The sequence below is a fragment of the Pleurodeles waltl genome, chromosome 3_1, assembly GCF_031143425.1.
Source record: "Pleurodeles waltl isolate 20211129_DDA chromosome 3_1, aPleWal1.hap1.20221129, whole genome shotgun sequence".
Taxonomy (NCBI): domain Eukaryota; kingdom Metazoa; phylum Chordata; class Amphibia; order Caudata; family Salamandridae; genus Pleurodeles; species Pleurodeles waltl.
Window position 1 is genome coordinate 649,313,280 of NC_090440.1, and position 23,103 is coordinate 649,336,382.

Here is a 23,103-nt window from a genome sequence, read left to right on the forward strand (position 1 = left end):
ACAGAACGAGAGAATGATTAATGCAAGCCATTAATTCTAGCAGTAGGCATGAGAATGGATCTGAGGGTATTAGAAGGTTGCAAAAACGGGCTTCGGTTGTAGTTTCCGAGGACAGGCATGCTAAGCGGTGAAGATTACCTGGGTCTTTAACTGCCACTCCCAAACAGCTGACCTTCCCCTGTAAGCAGGTACTGGGGAGAAGAGAGGTAAAGCATGAGGACAAGGGAAAAGTGTTATTTCTACTTATTCAGTTTTCTCTGAAATGAGTTTCCTCATCTTTACGTTTTTGTAGACGCATTGCCACCTGGTGGTCAATATCAGGAATCTATCACTGAAGGTCTTTGCACATCGTTCACTGATTTAAAAAAGAAAGTCTTTGGATGTGGTTATAGCATCTGCGAGTGCTTTACTTCACATTGATGTGTTTTTTACGTTCACTATCATATTGCACAGACATCAATAATAATTTCACACATGCATAAAAGATATTAATCAAATAGCTCCCTTGTCCCTTTTTAATTGTAGATAAAAGCAATATGAGTCGCATATTTGTGCCATGGCCCTGTACAGCCTGCGTGGCCTGCTCTCCCATTCATGTTTTAGAGACTGCAAACTTTGTGCAAAAGCTGGAGTCACTGAATTTGTGCGAAATATTATTAGATGCCTGATATTTTCTCTGCAGTTGGCTGAGTGGCCGAACATGTCCTGCTGAATTTTCAAAATGCATCCTTTGTTTGTGCCCCGGTTCATCAGCTGGCTTGCCGCGAGGCTTATGCATTGATGTTGCGAGAAATGATTATGAACACGTCTTGGTTAATCTAAGAAAAGCATAACATCTGCTTATTCAAATGTACAAAGCACCAACCCCTCCCAGCTAACCCAAAATCCCACTTTGCTGAACGTTTTTTTGAAAGACACCCACAGTGCAGAAGTCCTAAGGAAAATACTTGGGGACCTATTATCATACACAATGACCAAATGACGACACAGGAAGCTACGTCATACGGTGTGATGCCATGCCCTTATAATAATCTTTACTTAAAAGTACAAGGGCCTACATTACCGAAACGATAACTGAACACAACCACAAAGAAAATACAAAAAGAACATTTTTGGTTTTACTTTTTATAAATCACTTATTTTTAGACATAGCAAAGCTGCAACAAAGAATGGAACATTTTGAAATTGACAATATTTTCAAACAGACACGTGGAATTTATAAACAAAATTGTCAACTGTTTTTAGTTACTAAATAAAATATGATGGATGCATTTTAAGTGTTAAACTTGTTGATAGATAGCGTTTATTTCCTGTGATGTTCTTTAGCTCTATCTGAAGCACAGCAGTGCTTTACACTTGTAGTTTCTTAGACAACACCTATCATCATTGAGATAAGGGGAAGGCGAAGCCTTTCTCAAAACAGTGGAGAAACTCCGTCCACCCCGACTTCGGCCATGGGAACCCAGCTGAGCTCTGACCCAGGCAGGAAAGACAAGACCCTTTTCGTGAACTCACCATATAGCCTTGTTTTCGTGTACAACCTCCCCGGGTGCCATGGAGGAGCCCTTGTAGTAGCAGCTGCAGTCGTCGGCTTCCACACACTTGCCGCTCTCTTCCCTGTACATGCCTTGTGGACAGACACAGCCGTCGACAGGTACTATCTTTACACCGCAGGAGTTGTCAGGCTCGCTGAGGGACCGGCAGGTGGCCTGGCAGGTGTCAGCGGAGTATGTGTAGATTTGTGTCACAGGACAGGCTTCACTGTACTTGCCTTGGCAGGGGGAGAGGTAAACACAAGGTTACATTTCATAAGCCCAAAGTTAAACCAGACTCAAGCATGGGAGTCGAAGTAAGGGGCGTAGCTTGGTCAGTAAGATTGAGGAGGGGGTGCTGGGGTCTGAACTTCCAATTTTCCAACAAACACGCTGGCATATTTTGTGAAAAAACAATATATGAGAAGAAGGGCATGAGGGGGGCTTAAGAGGCAGTGCGTATTGCTAGGGGTACTTAAAACACAATATTTTTCAAACTAATATTTTTAAGACTTTCAAAACAGACAAGACAGCGGTTGTAGGTGAGCGTATGTGTGTGTTTCTGTGTATGTGAAAATCCCAAGTGAAGTCCGACCTAGGCCTCGCCATAACCAATTGAAAGCACTTGTACCCAACTATTCATTACAAAATACATTTGTAGGGGGGTGTAACACCCCATACGCCCCACTGAAGCTATGCCCCTAGTCAGAGTACTCTGGTATTCATAATGCCATACGATCGACATGAGCATGTCTCTTTAAAAATGTGGTTAATTCCTTCCCAGTGAGGTCTCGTGTGCCAAAGTTAGGACCCATACAGTAGCAGGAAGTTTTTATTTATCTTAAGAACCCCCCCTCTTACCACAGATCTCGCTCCTCCACCCTTCCAGGAAGATCCCCTTGGCTGCGCAGGCGCGGACGTAGGATGAGATGATTGCACACATGCAGTCGTCAGTCTTCTCACAGTTGCAAGTGTCAAACATGCAGTTCTGGGAAGAAAGAAATTACGTTGCCCAGTTAAAATTCAACACAGGCTTTCCCTCGGGAAGAGATTAAGCCTTAAGTATTTTTCACCATAAATGTTCCTTCTGCTTCATTCTTGTACTCCTCTGGACTTTAGTTTGCCAATAATCATGTACATGCATTATCAGATAACAAGACTATATAAACAAAACATTGTTCTAAAGCCCTTGTGCGATGGTCTGTAATTTGATGATAATGTAATTTTGAATGATTCAAAATCTATATGGGCATAACACCGAGAAAAGACATGTCACACACAGGGCTGTTTTAGCGCTGAAGGTGCCCGGTGCCACAATATTTGACCTCCTCCTTGGATTCTTTCACTACCACTCCGGCAAAAGTGCCCCTCATGTTTCCATGGCCCCTCCCTCAAATACATTTAATTTGTTTTAAAGTGCTGGTAAAAGCTGGCTTTACTAATCAACTCAGCTGCCCACATAAAATACAGGTCTGTCTATGCAGCAGGCATATTAAACATTTGCACTACTTTGTGGCACGTCAAAAATGCCACTAGACAAAACTCTGTTCTCTCTGTCTAGCAGGAACATTAGTCACAAGACTTATCTTGACATTTCTATTGGTGCCTGAACACACAAGGAACTCTGCATCGTCATGAGTTATTGCTAAACACAGAGCCACTCCTCCCCCTAGGTCAGTGCCCATCTCCAGGTCAGCGCCCAGTGCGGCCACACCCATTGCCCCTAAAGCCAGACCTGGTGACACTAGCTATGATAGTGACCGTTTGTACCGCATCCATTGGCCTTCCTGCGTTCAGCTACGGAGGGCTATAAGGCTATTGGAGCATTCTGCCACTAGAGGGCAGAATGTTCTAATAAATAAAACAAAGGCCTCACTGGGCCCGAGGGGATTGAAATCCCCTTGGGCTCCAGGGTCCGTGAGGCCTTTGGAATGTTGGCGCACCAGGATTTTATCAGCCAATGAGACACCCGGAGCAGTCCACTGTCTTCAGTGGAGCTCCTAACATTCCAGTGTATGTTAAACTTGTATAACTTACATGTGTTGTGTAGCCATTTTAGTTATAGCTTCATTCATGTTATTTTAGCAAACTAGGCTTGCCGCTGTGCACTTTAACCTAGACATATTTTATTCAGCTTCGTTTTATTAATAGCCACATTTGTGGCCTTGTTTTTTTTTCTCTATCTAGCTGTTCTTTGCCTAGGTCAGCACTCCGTTCTTAAACAAGAAATTTCTTCCACTCTATGCTTTTCTCAAGACTGTAGTAAAATAGGGTACCAGCAAACATGGTAACACTTAGTCTCTAGTGTTCATAGAAACATACACACTCTTCTGTAGGGATCCTTTCTTGGAACATCAGCTGTTTTATTATAAAACCACTACTTTGACCCATGTACGTTAGAGGGAGATTCCAGCCAGATGACAACGACTGTATGCTGATTGCTTGAGTGCTTCGCTACAGCTACTTATGTAGACTACAGGCATCTTGCTCAGGTACGATGTCTTCCCAGGGGAACCTGAAGGGCAGAATTAGAGCTTAACATTCCGTCCTCTAACTAGCCTAGTAAGGAGCTATTTTTAATAATTATAGTGACAATATGGTAGCGTTATTTTTATGCTTTACTCTCCTTGTCACAATTTTAATCCTGTCATGCTTTATCATCCTAGTTATTGCAGTACATGCTTTATTATCTAAGATGTAGTTAATTCAATAAAACCTTATTGAATTTTATTCTGCCTCTGATTGTCCTTGTATATGTGAGACTAATGTAACTGAGAGAAACGGATGCAATCTGAGTGACCACGATTTCCCTGAAGAGTCAATTGTGTCATGCGCTCAGCTGCCCAATCATCCCTGTTCTTGGGTGGAGATGAGGCACTGCTAGTTAGCCAGAGCAAAACCTGGATTAGGCTGACAGGTGTCACCTGTAGTGGGTTTAGACTCAGTCCCCCCCTGCGCAAGTGATTCTGACACCCAAATCCAGGAGTCTCATTAGGATAATAAGAGCCTATCCGTCACATGGACATGCTTACAGTTCACTTTCTGTGAAGAGAGCACACAGTTTGTCGCAGCATCTCTAATGTTATCTATAAAAACCTCCCACATTTATTTTCAAGTTTTCTGCCAATTGTGTTTAGAAAGGGAATGGACTAGTAGAGCCAGCTGGTATTTGAATGCACATTTAGCTTTCCATTGGGTGTTTACTCATATTTGTAAGCATAAAATATCTCCGACGAAACTACAGAAGTCCCTTGCATGAATGAAAGTAATATGTAAAGCACAGAGTTAAGTGACATCAACAAAGTATGCCAGTGCTATCAGAGGAAAGCAGGCTAGCAAGGCCAGCAAGACATGGCTACCATATGGACCTGAAAAGCTAGTGTTTAAGAGCTTAACAAAATGTAAGATGGAAAGAAGTGACTCAGCCATTAGACACCAGCAGAGAATGGCATCCTTGGTTTTACCAACCACGCAAAATCAACTCACCATCTCGTAGGGCTCTGGAGCTAGGAAAGCATGGCATGCTTCGAAGGGTCCACTGGGGTCTGACAGCATCTCACAGTGGTGCTGAGCATACCTTGCTGCACATAGAAATAAGGAAAAGAAGGGTTACATGCCAGAGACAAGAATTGCAGGGCCACACTTACTAACAAGTCATGTCAGCCCAGGTGCGTATGGCTGGCGGTCATTGACGCTGTCGGTGAAGATGGGGGGGTCAATGAAAGTCAACCAGCAGCCACCACAGCCGAAGACCTGACATACTACACATACTAGGCAGAGACTTAGAATTTATCAGAAAGTGGTCTGACCTACAACCTGCCTCATCAATTGAACATAGTCTAGACAGGGCTTTGCCTCAGTCACTTTAAAAAGTCTGGTTTTGGTCTCAATGACTCAAGGCTGCTGGCTTTGTTCCCCTTCTTATAGTGAAGGAAACAATGCCCTGGTTTGTGGTACCTAAGGCCAGAGCAGTACTGCTCAGCATATATCCTAAATTCAAAGTCTTCCCTACTCTGTATACTGGTTCTAGACTCCATACAGCAGCTCATTCTTCTGCTGGGAGCTACATAATTTGAAGTGTATTGAATATTAGGGCAGAACTGGATGAAACATAACTATTTCATCCAGACTCATAGAGGTAGCACCTTTCAGCACAATGAAGCATGAAGCAGGCAAGGTACAATTGAACATGCCCTTTGTGGCAGGAGCGACCACAAGCTAAATAATAGTGCATATAATAGCAGTAATTGTAAAGCACTCCATGTTAATATTTAGCTGTTAACACGGATAAAAAACAACATTCCCTCAGACGTGGCATATGTGGACAATGTCTATGTAACCAGGCACACAGAGTGAGGAAAGCCAAAAAGTCACGAAGACGCTGGTGACAGTGAGGAGGGAGATGTCATATGAAGGCATATGCTAGCAGAGATGGGCCTTCCGCCCCACAACTCCAGAGGATTCCCTCTCTAGGCAGGACATGCTAGCTCTTGTGACTTTAGCAAGTGTCAGTTCCTCACAGCAGATTGTCTTTCAGCACACAGGGCTCCAAGCTTCCCCCATTAGATATACAATTCTTCAAGCCTATCCATACCGTTCTGTACACTGGAGGCACAAGGATCTTCATGGATGTTTTGCACATTGGGACAGTCACTTTGTGTCTTCCAGTTGTTAGCAAAAGAAGCGCCAGTTCCTTCCACCAATCCGCTCAAAGTTTTGAAATCATCAGCCTGATCTTTGTTGAAGTTTCCACAGAGACCTTTTTTAGGAAAGCAAGACAAAGGTGCAGTCACACCAGTGTTAAGAAGCGATCAGTAGATGGGTAAAGAAGTGTCATATCAAGAGCAGAGGGAGACTTACCACAGGTTTTCCCTTCTAAGTGCGGCTGCAGCCTGATCCGAGCTTGCATAAGGGGCATTACTTCGATCTCAATCTGGATGCCAGCATTTGTATTCACGATAATAAACGAGGAAGATGGCTGGAACACAGTAACGCCATCTAAGGGCACAGAATGAGACTAATCAGGAACGATGGGACATCTTGCAAATAAGTCGAGAAAACAAAGAAAGCATTGGGGTAGCAAGCAATCCAGAGATTTATCTGAACTAGAAACTCACCTGAGACAATGGGCATCTCTGCATGGACCATGTTCATGAGCACAGTGCAATCTGGCTTGATGAAGAAAGTCTGTGTAGTGGAAGAGCAGAACACAAATCAGGCCAGTCATTCAACTTCTCTGAACTGATCCACATGACGTCAAAGCACCATTTGCTCTAGTCGAAGGCATGAGGATTTCACGTGGCCCACTTTGAAAACTAGAGAGTAGATTTATTTGGAGGTATTTGGCTATGCTATCAAATACAGCACCCTGTGCTGAATGTCAATGCTAAATGAGCCCGCCCTGGCTTTTACTCGAGCAGAGAGCCAACCTCACCATCCCAAATATGCTCTGACAATCAGATTTCCCTCTTGAAAGGGCTTGGCACGTCTAAGCTTGACTTAGTTTCCAAACATAAGGGCAACAGCTCAACCAAACACATTGTTGTGTCACGTGCAACAGGATATTGTCAGGGGGCTTTGAAAACATCTCATTACTGTCTAAAACCTGTGTTGTTTCTTGCAGTGAGGCGTGAATGGTGAATTGCATTTCACGAGTAGAAACTCCTCTATATGTTTGGAGGAAAGGCGTATGGAAAAAGGTGCATCAAAATGACAGGTATGTGAGTTGTGTGTTTACCACTAGGACCTATTCTGCGCCAACTTAAAACCACCTCATTTATTTTCTGGCTATTTATTGACTCTTCCCTGTTTTTTCCTTGAATCTCTTGGACAATTCTGTTATCTCTTACCCAGCTACTACCTCCATAAACATACACCGTGGCTCATCTATGGGGTTCCTTTCCCACCAGTTCAGTGGTCTGAGTGTCACAGATTTAACTACATGGATGGGCAACAAAACTGCCAAATGTCAAGCGCTTTGATGCTGCATACAAGAAAATAATATCTTAGTTGTATCATTTATGAGACACTTAAACTGCATGCCAAACTGGGAAGGGAGGAAAGAAGAAAAAGAAAAGAAAGAGAGAGAGCAAGCAATAGAGAAATAGAGAGAGATTATATGTGTGGAGATCGGTGCCTGTAGTTGGCCTATGCTGCCCAATTAATGTCTCATGCTGACCAATTAATCCACCTATGCATTTAACATTTTTGATAACATGAATACATGAGCTCTGCCATGACCAATCAATTCACATATATTTAGATTGCCTATCTTATATTGTACTACCCACTACAATGTGGGGCCACTGGAAGTTTGGTCTTCTGAAAAAGGGGTAGGGACCTCTCCTCCAAGCATCTAAGGAAATAATTAGTGAATCTCTTTTGCTTTCAGAAGGGCGCAGTGTTTCCTGTAATTAGTAGCCAATCTTCTTGTAAGACCACCGGCTTGGAAAGAAGAGGCGACGGAGTTCCCTTCTTTTGTTTTCACCTAGCATCTGAAAATTATGTTTAGCCACATTTTGCTGACCCCCGTGGTTAAACCTAGCTGTAATATGCTTCTGCCTCTTACATCCCTCCTACCACATTTTTGTTATTTGCCAGTAAGATGTAGCCACATACCTTATCTCCCCCGTCAAGGCTGATTGAGATACTTTTCATGCAGGTCTCACTCTCTGTTTTGCCACACACGCGAAGCTCTGCCATGACGCTGAAAGAGTTACCAACGCAATCCTGGGAAGAAAATGACAATCAGTGGCATAAATGACTTCCAGTAGTTTAAACTGGACAGACAGAATGAAAACATTAGAATCTCTGGTACAAGAACCACATAGACCACTATCGTGTCAAGTTCATAGGCACACAGCTCTTGGTCTGGATGGTCTCTAACAGTATATTATCAGGAGGTGGGGCTTGAAATGTTTATCTTTACAATTCTCATGGAATGCATGCATTTATAAGAGGAATATTAAAGGCTTGAAAGGTTTATAGCAGTAGGAACCAAATCTGTACAGAGTTATAGCCACAGAACCATAGCATGCATCAGTAACATTGAAGGCTTGTAATATTTATGGTAGGAAGTTGCAAGTCCTGACTGATTTATGATGTCAGGCCCTATGGTCTCTAGGGTTTTTTTAAGTACAATTTGAGGCTTACAATATTTACCTTACTAGGGTCACTAATATGAATAGATTACAATGGCAGGAAGCCTGAAAATACAGGTATAGAACAATATAACGCAACTGCTCCTGATGCTTTAGAATGCCGTACAGCAAGATCCCCATGCATCCCTCAGACATAGCAGCATTATGGATGTTGTCTTTGTGAATTACCTTGGCCAGCACGTAGCTACAGTCGCCATGGAAGTTGTAATGTTTCTCGTCAAAGGTGCTGATGTGAGAACCTCCATTGACCGAACAAGTTCCAACGCAGGGTAGATTCTCACATGCCCATGTCCCCCCACCGCAGGTGCTAAGCAGGAAAGAGCAGATTTACAAATCAGGATGCATGACAGGGCTCTGGAAACCTCGACTTAGATCCTTTTTGTCTAGCTTGCACACTTTTATTTGCTGTTGTCCAAACTGAGCCCACTTTGACACCGTCCATTAATAAATAGGTGTAATGGCCCAGAAAATGCAAATCATTCACACCTCATCTCAAAGATCACTACATGTCCTTCTTTGAAAGGCATACCCTGCTCTAATTCATCTACTAATACAAGCAGTGCCACCAACCATCTGCATGAACTCACATACCCAACCCCTAATGATCAGATTACTAATTTTATCCACCACAAAGCTACTGGAATAAAGGCATGCAGCAGTGTCTTTGAGAGCACAAGAGTAATCCTAATAATTAACAATAACCACTGGATTAAACACTAACCTTGAGTTCGGGAGCAACATTCTGTCTGACATAAAGTACTTCAATGCCTTGTGAGGGGTAGTAAGTGCTTATAAATGCAATTACAATATAATACACTACAATTTAAATGTATTTGTATTTGGAATAGTAAAAGCAACAGTAAATAAGTAGCTTTTCAGAAAAGGATGAAATGCAACAAACGTAGAAGAGTACCTCCGTAATGGAAGGGAAGTTTCAAATATCAAATGCATTGAGGTAGGGATATGCAATTTGTTTTTTTTAATGCAAACATGGGTTTGTGTAAATCCAGATTATTGGCCTTCACTTAGTTCACAGAGTTTTCACTTTCCTTCTCAAATCCCCAAGTTTCCCCTATTAATAACGTTCATGTAATAATAAAAGACTCAAAGATTTTTTCATTTTACTGTCTCTCGTCTCCAGCATTTCATACGTGATGGCATACCTTGTGTAGCTTTTCCAGGTGCACCCTAAATTTGACTTGTATACAAAATTATAAAAAATTGGACTAGTCATGGCAAAAGCCACTATTACGAATGTTATGTTCTTTGTGAAAAATAAACAAGGATCATAAGTAAAACCTGTGCAGCGTCCATTAAACGAAATAATTGAAATGAGATTAAGCAGACGGATGAAGTGTCGAAAAGAAGGATGTGAGAGGCAGAGCAAAGTGAATGTGATGTGACACTGAGCGTTGCAGCAACAAATGGACTCCCATGGTTTACCACCATTGTATTAGAAAATGCGATACAGAAGTCGCAAATCAGAGAGATGTCAGTCGATGATATAAGAGACTTTATATGTGCTATATGTGCAAAAGAATGACGTTTCTGAGAAGTCAGTCAGTAAGAAAGAAGGAAGATTGATCAGAAAGGATAAGAGCATAAGCCAGAACCAATGGAATGGAAGCAATGGAAATGCAGAAAAAAAGGCCTAGGTAGAGGCTCATTGCTCTTTCCATTTTGAAAGAAGGCCAGCTTGCCAATTGTCTACCAAAGTCTTGCAGGATAAACGAATGCAGGGTATTTACCATGAATGACAGGCCGTCTTGTAACTGGCGCCCAGGGCATATATCTTGCCATTGAAGGTGCAAGGGCATTCGTCGTGCTTAACGCAGCCGGTGTTGGTTATATCATCGTACACAGTTCCTTATCGTAGAGAAAAGACAATACATGATTGACCTCACAGAGCAGCACATAATGGTACCAAGAGAACTCCTATCATTTCAAACCTGCAGTACCATGTTCTTTGTGTCTCTGGGTCTAAAAAAGCCCCAATATTAAAGCTAAAAGGGCACGTTTATAAATACAGTACAGAGGTGAAGAGGAAGAAGAGATGTATCTCTCTTGTACAACATGCTCACTCTATCTGTACCAATATTCTGATATTCCATCCCTCCCAGTATATCCTTGTGACATGCTCTTTTATTTGGATTAGGGTAATCATGGCCATGTTTCAGAAGCCGAAAAAAAGGAAAATGCAGAGTGGACGCTACAGTCCAATGATCACACACAGAAGTACAATCGATGAAGAAGCAAAAACAAATATTTCATCTGCAGTATCCACATCGGCTCATCCCTTCTGCTTGAGGCCTTGGAGTCTTCTTTCTTATGAGGACAGGGGCCATCTGGAGTAGTCCAAAACATCTGTGTTGTGAGCTATCAAATATGGGGTGGGATTGCTGAAAAGGACCACAGAAAGCGCTATAGTGTCCGGAATCCAAGAACTCCAGGTCATGATAACCACTAAAGCAGCATACGGGCGGGGAGTCCGAAATGGAAGCTGGTCGCTACATTCCCACACTTCTGCGGGCCATCACCTACCTGCAGGGCAGAAACAGCCATCGGAGCAGTGGACATCACAGAGAGCAGACTGCTCACTGTTGCTGCAGGTGTCCACGCAGGGTAAACCGCATTCCTCGTGGACCATGTTGAACGGGCATGTGATTGCTAAGAGGAGGAGAGACAAATGGTATAATAACTCTGCTTTTATGCATGAGAACCTCACCCAACTGTGCGCGCCTTACACCCTCCCCTGCTCCATGGTGCTGGCTCTGCAATCAAGCTCTTTTTGCCCAAAGGCATCATGGTTTGGATTGTTTAATGCAGTTGTATCACAGAGCACCAAAAACAATGGCATTTAAATGTCACCCAACCCCATGAAAATATGCTTGCTAATCCTTCATGGTGAGGGCTGAAATCCTATCCTTTTATAGTCCTTGTTAACCACTGGTGATCCGGAGCCACAAAAACCATCATTGAGTAAGGCGTAGTCGCCTATCTAATTAGGAACAGGCAGGGGTTGTGAACTTTCGGGTGTAAACTCGAGAGACTGCTATCCATATTCAACATGAGTAAATTCAGCTACATGTCAAATGTCAAAGCACATCAACTCCACATCAGGCCAGTGGCGTCTCGTGGGGCGGGCTAGTGGTAGATGGGACCTGTGACCCAGCTCCATTTGTCCTGTCCCCCATTGGGCCCCACCACTGAAGCTGCCTGATTCGCTGGGAGTCGATAGGGAAAAAGCAGACATTGCTCTTTGCCATACAAAATGTGCCCATCGCACAATTTGACCAACTAACTTCCATTTCTAAGAAGCTGTTGTTTTACAGTTTGAGGCAAAACAGAAGCCCGCATTTGCTTAAAATATTTCGATCTGACTTTGTTTGTACCATAAAGATGTATACACACATATATACAAAGTCAGATTTAAACATTTTCAGCAAACGCCTACACGTGTATTTTTATAAGTAGCTCCATCAGTTTCATCTGTGGCCTAGTTGTTGCTCCCTGCACTTCTAGAGACGCCACTGGGGAGGCCTAGTGGCATCTTAAAGGGCTTTTGGGGGTAACAGGACGCTATCGAACACGCTACGGCTGTCTCTGGGTCAGCTCAGAATTCTTAGATGTGTTACTGGACTCAACCCATTCTGGTAAAGGTTTGCTATGCCAGCCGAGAAGTCATTCATCAGGACATGTCTTCACTGCTATAGAACCAAGCGACCCCCTTGAGAAAACATTATCTGGGTAGGCAGACCCTGGGTACTCCTCCTCGGCTGCCTTAAGAGTCACATACCTACTGCCTCATACTAACAGCCAGGCCCATCCAGCAACACTCACGCCCCTTACCCCTTCTGGCCATCCACACAGCCAAGAGGAGTCTCTAGAGAGAACCCTCGCGCTCCCAACCCGCAATCCCTCCTATCAGTGCCTTCGGCATCTGTCCTTCAACAAAGGAAATGTGCACTAATGAAACCCCAATGCAAATCATGTGAAAACCCTCTGGTGCTATACCGAGCCAGGACTGCTGAAACACTGAGGGGAATGTTTCACCTCAGGAGGTCAGGGAGCCAGGGCAAACAAAGGGTCTGGTGCTTTTAGTGGGACAGGCAAGCCATTGCATGACATCATAAGGCCTCAGGTTGGAAAATACCTCGGCCAGAGAGCACTTACGGCACAGATCCGGTTTTCGCCAGTTCAAAGGAGTGCTGCCAGAATGAGAGCACTGCCGGGAGTACTCGGCGAAGGTGTTGCACAGGCAGAAGGACTGCGACTCGTTATTGCAGCGGCACATGTCCTGCGCACAAGCTTCAATGTATGGGTGGACATTGACAGCGGCGTTACAGGCGGCAAAGGCACTGGAAGTCAAGATGGATTCACAGTAGTCCATCTGTTGAGGAGATATGAAGAAGAAGTTGTGATACACCATGGACACAGTTGACACATCCTCATTCACGGACACCACTCTGATAAATTGCAGGCCTTTTAGCCTGTTCTGTACTTCCAAACGAGGCAGAATGCGAAAGCAGCAGGGTTCAGCATGCTCGTCATTGTCCTCCGCATTGGACCATGCAAGAGTCACTGTGAGGCCAAATGCATTCTAGAACAGATTACGCAAAAATCCCCTATGTGTAGCGCCCCTCCAAGTATATTTGTGTGAACGATGGATTATTTAGTCAGCAGATATGGAAACCAGAAATAGAATATGGCTTAGTCCTCAAAACCTGACATGTTGGAAAACTTCTACATGACAAATTTAGTACATCAGGGATTTGAAGGGAAACTTGATGTATTAAGCACCCGCTCTACCCCCGTCTCCGGACTCTGACATGCACTGCTGCCAGAAAAGGTTATTGTTAATTGTCATGCAAAATTGCTGCATTAGTGCAAGCTGGTTCACCTACATCACATTTAGGTCGGCATATGAGACAGGAACATTACCGCGTCTGTGCTGCAAAGATGCTAGAAATATCCCGTTGAGAGTAATGTTTTATGCTTACGTGACTGGTGCAGTTGTTGAGAGGCTCTACGATCAGATCTTCGCACTCTTCTGTGGGACCGTTCAGTTTGTGAAGGTTACCATACTGTCGGGGGGTCATCTCGAATCCTGCAAAAACAAATGTGGTAAAGGGTTTTAGCGTCTCCACTGCAGTAATGCATATATCAATCCACATTGATCCCCATGCAGGCTCATTTGTTTGTCATATGATACAGTAAAATCATGTGATTGGTCTTCCAGCAACCTCACACAAACAGAGAGGGCAAGCATTCTAACATCCACTTTGCTATTAGGGCCAACTTTCCTGTTATTCGATGACAGAACTGTTCTTCATAGAATAAAATGACAAAAGCTGTCACTTGCTAACATTTATGCTTTGATCATTAGCCAAAAATTCGCGTTTAACCCCGGGCTATCTATTTAACGACACTGAAAATTTCAGATTACAGACTGATGAAATCTAATCTAGACAACCTAGATTTCAGCTTCATTCTGTTCAGAATATTGGAATTACAAAGCCTGCCAACATCCACATTCTGGATACTTTCTGAAACAGGCAAGCACGTAATTTCCCTAACAGGACTAGGGGTGCTAGGGGAAAGTGAATTGCTTCTTATCCTTACCATTTACGAGGAACTCGTCCTTTGGAATGTCGTTGAAGTTTCCACAGAGCCCACAGGTTGTATTGGCATATTTTATGTCTAGCTCCAGCTACAAAGAAGAGAGAAAGTTGTAGAATCATCTTGTTTGTCATTTATGAGGGAGCAGATGCTTCCTGCCTGATTAGAATCATTGGGCTACAATGACAGAGGGCTTCAAATCCTGCGGGATCCACCACAATGCTCAATGGTAAAATAAGAAACTTTGAGGAAACAGCACTCGATGTATACAATCCATGCTTATTTTAATTATAGTTTGATTGGGATCTTTCTCAGGCTGAGAACTTGTATATGCTTTGACCAGGGTGACTACAGGCACCATGAAAGGATCCACAGTACAGGTGTTGTGTTTGGATGATCCTTCCTCAGTAGTTTCGTGTCAGTCTTTCATTGTTCTCAATCACCATGCATTAGATGCTAAGTCCAGTACTATGATGGCTGAACAGGGGCTGGATGAGCCATATCTGAAGTCATGCTTCAGGAGATTAAGCAAAATTCATCAACCCAAACAGGAGCATGAGAGAGCTCTTTTAGTTCCAAATATATTTACTGTGAAATGGCTAGTTGGAGTTTTCCCGCTTCCTAGCTGTTCTTTTTAACAATTCATTAGATGGTGTGGCCAGCTCTGGTTTCCTTCAATAAACGAGTCAATGCACTGGTGCTTATGCTACAGTGATCACATTTACGTGTTAGCACTGGAGTGCATTGGCAAAGCCTGGGATGTTCTTAGAAATTAAAGTACAATGCTTTTTACATTTCTGCTACTTTTGGGGTGATGTTATTTTGCCCCACACTATAGGGGCTGGCACTTATAGGATTTCCGTGAATGGGATGTCTTACCATGATGCCATCTTCTTCATTAAATGTGAGGTCCATTCCATGCTTTGATGTCATGTGCAAGTAGAGGCCGTTCCGATCCATTTGGATCCCTGAATGGCTGTATGGCAACTCTGTCCTGGGGCGGGAAGAAGTAGAGGAGATTCTGCATTAGTGCTTTGGGCTGTGAACATGAGTGGAGGCCAGCCCTTCATAACAGACATTGCAAGAAAAAACAGATAATGATCCTAGAATGCGGTTGGGCACCACAGACAAGGCCAGTCACACAGACAACCACTGAGCATTTGATTTAGGAGTGGCCACACACTCTGAAGTCACAGTGGTCAGCTGCCCACTAATGCATGCCTTCGCTGCAGCATGGGGATTGGCTCCTACTGATGGCCAGAGGAATGCACCATGGAAGTTTTGGTGAGGGTTGAGTGGTCCCGAGAAAGGCATTCCTTCATGTAAGGGCTTGTGACCTCTGTGATAAACTGTTCCATTTAAAAGGTGGATTGAAACAGAGACTAAGGGGGTCATTCCGACCCTGGCGGTCCATGACCGCCAGGGCCCGGGACCGGGGAAGCACCACCAACAGGCTGGTGGTGCTTCCTGGGCCATTCTGACCACGGCGGTAAAGCCGCGGTCAGAAAAGGGGAACCAGCGGTTTCCCGACGGTTTTCCCCTGTCCCAGGGAATCCTCCATGGCGGCGCTGCGTGCAGCACCGCCATGGGGATTCCGACCCCCTTCCCGCCATCCTGGTCCTGGCGGTAAAAACCGCCAGGAACAGGATGGCATGAACGGGTGTCGTGGGGCCCCTGGGGGCCCCTGCACTGCCCATGCCACTGGCATGGGCAGTGCAGGGGCCCCCTAACAGGGCCCCATTAGGATTTTCAGTGTCTGCCTAGCAGACACTGAAAATCGCGACGGGTGCCACTGCACCCGTCGCACCCCAGCAACTCCGCCGGCTCCATTCGGAGCCGGCTTCATCGTTGCTGGGGCTTTCCCGCTGGGCCGGCGGGCGGCCTTTTGGCGGTCGCCCGCCGGCCCAGCGGGAAAGCCAGAATGGCCGGCGCGGTCTTTTGACCGCGGTGCGGTCATTCGGCGGTAACCGCATGGCGGGCGGCGGTTGACCGCCTAAATCTGGAGACAGTGTTGTGACATTAGATGGCATATTGGACAAAAGAAAAGTGGGTTGGGATGATACCCCAAGCGATTGCCAGTGGTTAAACAAACTGCAAGCATTCCTCCCGTCACATTTTGTGTGTTTCTAATGTCGTGAACCTAACAATGTATTGCTGGCTGTGGTGAATATTGCCAAAACTCTTATTGTTCAACTGAGAGCAACAAAAAATACATGGAAACAATATTGGCTTGGGGACCAGTGGTTCAGAACATTTTCTGAATACCACCAGGCCCTGCAATGCTTTTTGGTTCAAAAGAGAGAGTAACAGAAGGTTGAGAAGTCTTGACAAAAGTCCATTCACCACTGCACAGCCCTTGAGTGCCATATTTTGGGGTGGCCTTATGACTACCTTTTGAGCAAGAGAGAACCATTCTCCTGAGCACACGTCACCAGCAAAGACCGTTCAGTAGATCATGATCTGCAGTTTCAATTCAATCACTAACCATTGTGGTAACCGGTGTTCTTTTTATTGCATTCATGGTGGAAAGATGAGCATCAAAAATTGTGAAGGTGCCTGCCGATCATCCCAATCACATATGTGTTCTGGGGAGAAGGCAGCACAAGAAGGACCTCTGGCACCCAACATGTGATCTGTGTGGAGAACCTCCAGTCAGTGCACTAGCTCTCAGTGCCAGGGTGGCCCCTTTCTTTTTTAATATAAACTAGAACTTTGAATTAGAATACAAGCCCTTTTCTAACCTCCTTTTTGATATCAAGTGTGAGAAGTAGCTTTTGGACTACCAGAGTTTGCCACAGATGATATGGTTGCATGATGCCCCTGATTCACTTGCAAAATAATGCTAATCCTACTATGTTAGGCCTGAAGAGAATGTAGAGTCCGCATGGAAGAGCTCCAGAAATAATTGAGAACAGGGATGACAAGCTCATTTCTAGGTTTGTGGACTCAAAATATCCCATCAACTTGGAGCTCATGAAAAATGGACAAACTGAGGACGGAGTCAATGACCAAACAAAAATCATGCCAGTGGGAAAGAAAAAAAGGGCCACCAGAGGTTGGCCTTCAAACTCTTGTGTTTCTGAAAGACATTCTTTGGGTGTAAGAAAGCTGTGACTTGGGTGTGAAAAAGTCTATTGCCTGATTCCAATAAAAATTGTATCATTGAGAAAGTGGACAGTCAGTCGAGTTTCCTCATAAGACTAACATCTTGGTGTTGATGTGGTGAGGAAGCCATTGACAGTGTGAATTTAAGGACAACACACAATAGGATTTCTGGTCTTATTTTCTACATGGCATGTTCAACAGTGAGTGTCTATTTTACTCTTGCAAACCTTCCTATGCTAGGTGGGACACACTGACATTAACCCTAGTTAAGACAGGTCTCAAATCCAAGATGGATGAAAAGGAGAATGCATGCTAATTTAGTATTGAAGTACAGCTAAATGTGTTGTTTGACTCCGATTAGCCATATACTTGAAATACTAACCTGGGAGGTGCCGAAGCAGGTGTCTTATATTAGAAATCACTAATGAATGTTTATGTATTTTGAATAATGACTTATGCAGAAAATGAATAATGTAGAGAAAATAATGCACACATTTGAAAAAGCGACCTCGAAGGTTGGCCAACAGTGTTAACGAAATGTACTAATTGATTATTAATACTTATGAAATATTGAAAATGTATTAGATTAAGGTAGTAATATGTCATATTTAGAGATATGAAATGTGTTCTTACTTGTTAATTATAGGCCTTAACTTAGCGAGCGTCTTGCCCTCATTTTGCCAAGCCTCATGCAGAAGCTGCATTTTTTAGCAGTTAATAAAAATGCTGACAGAGTGAACTAACTATGAAATGTTCATTGTTTTAATAAAATGCTTAGCAGAAGCTTTCCATGAGAACCAGCTAACAGGAGACAGTGCCCTTAAAATTGTAATGAGCTGTGTGTAATGTGTGTGAGAAGTACTTTCCCAGGACGCGAACAATGAAGACACTGACTGGAGTAGAAGATGCAACAAATTCGATACATGATGAGCCGGATGAAGAAAGACATCGTAAAGCAAACCAATCAATTGTTTGTGAAGGGCGAAATATTAGAATTCATAGATTTGGTATAGAAATATTATTGGGTAGAGTAATAACGTATGATTAATTGACCAATAGAGAATTAGGGGATAGTTTAGGTGACTTTCATATAACAACGTGACATAGGAGACAAGATTTAGATTTAGGCAGACCATTATTGCGTTTAGATTTATACAGATTAAGAGAGAAGAAAAGACTTTAGAAGGGACTCGGGATTCTGTCATTGGGCTCATACTCTCTGACTGAGAGCCTGATGCTTGCTGATCAATTGATGCTCTGAGGATGAAGACTGATTCTGTTTGCTGAACCATACCGTGGATAGGAAGATATGATAATGTGACCGAAATGCATTCTATGCCTTTTCTTCCTAGGTACCAACTGTGCTGTCTCGATAGTTTCTCTAGTTAGATGTTTTCCTAAATTTGTGTTCTAAATTTGTTTTGCATGAAGCCCAACATGCTGATGCTAATCTGTGTTAGTTAAGGGAATTCACATAATGACTGACGAATCAAAGGGACTAATGGTTGACAAGTTATCGTGCCAACTTCTATGTACAGCATGACATTGTTGCAGATGACGCTGCTACTGATATGTACCGTAACTTTAGAATGTGTTGTGATTCAAGCTTTGATTAGATTGCATTTCTTTCGTCGTTTCGGACAACCAGTTATGTTCTTCTATGTGTTTCATTTGATTCTGAGATTAATTTAAATTACTTTAGCATTGTTAATATAAGGGAAATAAATGTACTAAACTTTACTAAAGGCATGATTATTCATGACTAAAAAGTCATGGTGCGTTTAAATTACTGAATCCATTGATTATTGATCGATTAATGATTACTGATTATTGCTTATTGATTATAGATTATTGTTTATGTATTGGAGCTATGGCGAGGACATCCTAAATGAGTCAAAAGGTTAATCGACCCATATGTGTCCCCTGGAAGTTTACTTTTTAAGGGCCGATGCGCTAACAGTTATGGTAGCAGATTGATGGTTTGTCTCTTTAGGAGCTTCTCGCCTGAGAGTTCACTATTATCGAGATTTGGATTTTGTTTTTCAAAAATGGCATTTGTAGAGAAATTGAGTGTGAATTAAGTAATAAAATAGCCCTCTAGAGCAGTGGTCTCCAAACTTTTTAATGCTACGCTCCCCCAGTTGGAAAAGAAAAATCCTTGCCCCCCCTCAGAATTCTTCGCAATTATTTTATAAAGATTGCAATGTTTAAATATGGCTAGACCTATTCAAACATTGCAGTTAAATGCCATTACCTCTATAACAATGCAATAACATGCGTCTGCTTAAAACAAAGCCCTGTTATCTGTAAAATGTTTATTTTGGCCAGAGCCTGGTGCCCCCCCCTGGGATCTCTTCAGGCCCCATAGGGGGGCCCGCCCCCCAGTTTGAAGACCTCGGCTCTAGAAGAACTCCTCTTCCCTTTGCGCCGCTAGTTCCACTGGGAGCTCAAACTTACACTATGCCGTTGACTATCACGGTGCCATTGACTAATAAGATGTTCTCGCCCTCTATCACTATTGTGACCTGGGTGATAGTAGGGATGTGGTTGACCACCGTGCGCTGGATCTGTATGTTGAAGTCCTCATAGGTGCTCTTGCAGTTGGAGGCCAAGAGGTAGTTGCAGGTCCCTGGGAAGTGGAAGACGTAACCATCGAAATTCTTGAAGTAGAAGTTGCCCCAGGAGCTGCATACTTGGTCATTGTGTGCCGTAATAAGAGCTGCAGTTGCAAAGCAGAGCATTAGGCAGGTCTGGCACTTTGAATTACATCTTAAGAACAAGTGACTGACATTCTTTTTGCCTGTCATCAACATTTTCAAACCTGCTGTTATAAATTGTGTAACATGGTTACTAATGATTAGGCCCAGCACTACAGTGGATAGAGCTCTCAATGCAATGACACACACTTTTAGGGGCCTAAGTAACAGGAACCAAACTTGAGTTAGGGTCCGTGGTACAGAGAGCAGCTGCAATCACTGTAGGATACCATTCAACACACTCCTGTGCAATCAACAATTTCTGATCACTACTGCTCCACATTGATGAACTATCTCCACCTCCCAGTCAATGCATCTGTTCTGCATTGCCCCTGTCAGTTTGTCTACCTATTATACCTCTACGTGTCTTGACAGTTGACTGTTGTTACCCTTCACTCACATGTTTTGTTGGCCGGTTTCTCTGTTCAGATACCTTTTGAACAGAGAATAGTATTTGTTACTGACATCACTGGGTCCTACTCCGCGCTCCCTGTCGGCTGGGACCCCTCAACTGAAACAATGTATAGCTAGGAATGTCCACCTGCAGCACTTGTCATCTGTCTATCTTTTCAACTGCTCGTCTATTTCTTTCTCTCTCTCTTGCTTACACACACACACACACACACACACACAAAAAACTTTCTTCCCATCTTCTTCCGCCCTATTCATAGGAGAGATTCATTCTGAAGCTGACTACTGTCCCCTCAAAGGTCTCGACCAGCCAGTATTAAACTCTGGGGACAACTGGGATGTTTCAAGGTGCCCATCACCCAGTACTTACGCCTTGTTATCTGCCTGGGACCACCATGAGGAATTTCTTCAAGTGACGCTAGAGAAACAAAAGAGAAACAGATATACGGTATTAGGAGCAGCAAACGCCGCTACTGGGACATAAAAGATGGGTACAGATGACATGCTCCTGGATATGGTAGATGAAAGCAAAATGAAACCTTGTCTACAAGATGATGACATTAATGAAGAAAATAGGCCTTGCAAGAGTGTAAGTGGCAGTTTTGCACTCTGAGGCAATTTTTGCTCTGGTAAGGAAGACTTATGTCTAAGCTGTTGAAGTTCTGGTTGCATGGTGCACATCTTGGACTCTATGGTTCCTGACACCAAGTGTCCATAGCACCATTTGCCAGCCTCGCCACTTCAGCACTTCCAGCAATGGATCCGCACTGAAAGCTCAGCACGAACATGTGATACCTACACTGCTTTAGTGCACTAGAGCTTTTGCTGCGCTAGGCAAAACTTCCCTATTACTCCCAGTAACACCTCCATGTACATGTGCAAGCACACCCAAATACACGAACAAATCAACAATGAATTAAACATCTATAATGTAACTTTACTTAGGACCATTACCAGTAATGTTTTTGGAACAATGCGTGAAGCCTTGATAGCTCCTCACAAGTATCCATGTCTCAGAAGGCAGGAGGTCCCACGCTCAGCCACACCACCAGTACCTCAGCAGGTCAACAAACTAGGCCACACCACCACCCTTGCTCCAGTCTTCACACGTGCCAGCCTGTCACGTAACTGGTCCTATGTATTCTTTAAACATTTTTCTAAGTCTAACCTTATTGGCGATCTTACTATGAGTTTTCATTTAAAAAGTGCTTTCCAGGTTGGATCCTTCCCATAGGAAAGAATAATGAGCTCTTGCATACCTGTGGTGCAGTGATGAAACACAAATTAAGAAGTGGCTTTAAGAAGCTATGCACTCATGCTGTTCTCAAAAATATGTCAAAAACATCAAACTGCTGCCAATGACTCATTATAGAAATATGTGCAATGTAATATATGACATCTATGAGCGTGATGTGGCTCTAAAGCAGCATCATGATGCCTTTTATGTTTATATATACCAAAATGTATATATATATATATATATGTGTGTGTGTGTGTGTGTGTATATATATATCTATATATATATAAATATATAGATATATATATATATATATACACACATACATGTACACACACGCGAACACGTGTGTGTGTATATATACCCACACATATATTTAGATAGATAGATAGATAGATAGATAGATAGACAGACAGACAGATAGATAGATAGATAGATAGATAGATAGATAGATAGATAGATAGATAGATAGATAGATAGATAGATAGATAGATAGATAGATGTCACTCGTAGAGACATGGAGGAAACAAACATACAGGTGCCATTTTCACCCATTGTAAATCGTCGCATGCGCTTCTTTTATATCCATCCAACGCTAATCGATTTTACAAATAATTCAAAACAAAACACAGAGAAAGTGTCCGTCCTTAGCACGTTTAAAATGTGTTTTCCATTTACAATTACCAAATCGCGTAGTTTGTGTCTATGGATAATAGGTTGGAATTAAAGCTGAGGTAAGAGTAAACCACTCGCTTTAACACCTGTCCTGCCTGAAGTAGGCACGCTGGCAATACGCGGTCATACAACCTTTGTAAGGTGCGATGGGCTATGAAGAGCGAGTAAAATCCAAAACATACCCTCCTGACCCTGCTGGACATCGAAGACCTCCTTCGGGTCATCTAACTGCAAGACGCCCTCCTCCGTCTTCTCTGTCTGTGCGTGGGCTGCAAACAAACACATGAAAAATGCATGAAGTGCGATGCCACGTCAAGCCCGGTTGTTATATATTAAATAAACAAAGAGTTCCTATATTATAGTCCTAGTTCCTCTCCGACACCCAGGGGTAATCCACCATTACACACCCTTATACCTTTTCAGTTTCACTCACACACACTTTCCCATACACACACTCACATAAAAACACACACCCGCAAGCACGCACACAACATACATTTAAAAACATTTTTTATATATTTACCTTATCTGCCAGGGAAGGTCATATCAAGGTAAATGGAACTCCGTTTTTATTATACTAATAATGAAAAGTATTACAAGCCCCCCCT

The 23,103-nt window shown here is 43.2% G+C and overlaps 1 protein-coding gene across 1 annotated transcript in view; it reads right to left on the reverse strand.

The window, feature by feature from the left end:
- LOC138284409 (mucin-5B-like) overlaps positions 1 to 23,103 on the reverse strand; it is a 64,206-nt gene that overhangs the window by 33,735 nt on the left and 7,368 nt on the right. Inside the window, exons 2-19 of the mRNA XM_069223146.1 lie at positions 22,678 to 22,764; positions 20,954 to 21,001; positions 19,874 to 20,135; positions 15,191 to 15,305; positions 14,315 to 14,402; positions 13,693 to 13,799; positions 12,866 to 13,082; positions 11,234 to 11,359; positions 10,441 to 10,558; positions 8,861 to 8,999; positions 8,151 to 8,261; positions 6,650 to 6,719; positions 6,393 to 6,530; positions 6,127 to 6,291; positions 5,019 to 5,113; positions 2,394 to 2,520; positions 1,516 to 1,771; positions 139 to 191 (exon numbers count right to left, since the gene is read on the reverse strand). Coding sequence (XP_069079247.1) covers positions 139 to 191; positions 1,516 to 1,771; positions 2,394 to 2,520; positions 5,019 to 5,113; positions 6,127 to 6,291; positions 6,393 to 6,530; positions 6,650 to 6,719; positions 8,151 to 8,261; positions 8,861 to 8,999; positions 10,441 to 10,558; positions 11,234 to 11,359; positions 12,866 to 13,082; positions 13,693 to 13,799; positions 14,315 to 14,402; positions 15,191 to 15,305; positions 19,874 to 20,135; positions 20,954 to 21,001; positions 22,678 to 22,764 — 2,322 coding nt within the window. The remainder of the gene's footprint in view (positions 1 to 138; positions 192 to 1,515; positions 1,772 to 2,393; positions 2,521 to 5,018; positions 5,114 to 6,126; positions 6,292 to 6,392; positions 6,531 to 6,649; positions 6,720 to 8,150; positions 8,262 to 8,860; positions 9,000 to 10,440; positions 10,559 to 11,233; positions 11,360 to 12,865; positions 13,083 to 13,692; positions 13,800 to 14,314; positions 14,403 to 15,190; positions 15,306 to 19,873; positions 20,136 to 20,953; positions 21,002 to 22,677; positions 22,765 to 23,103) is intronic.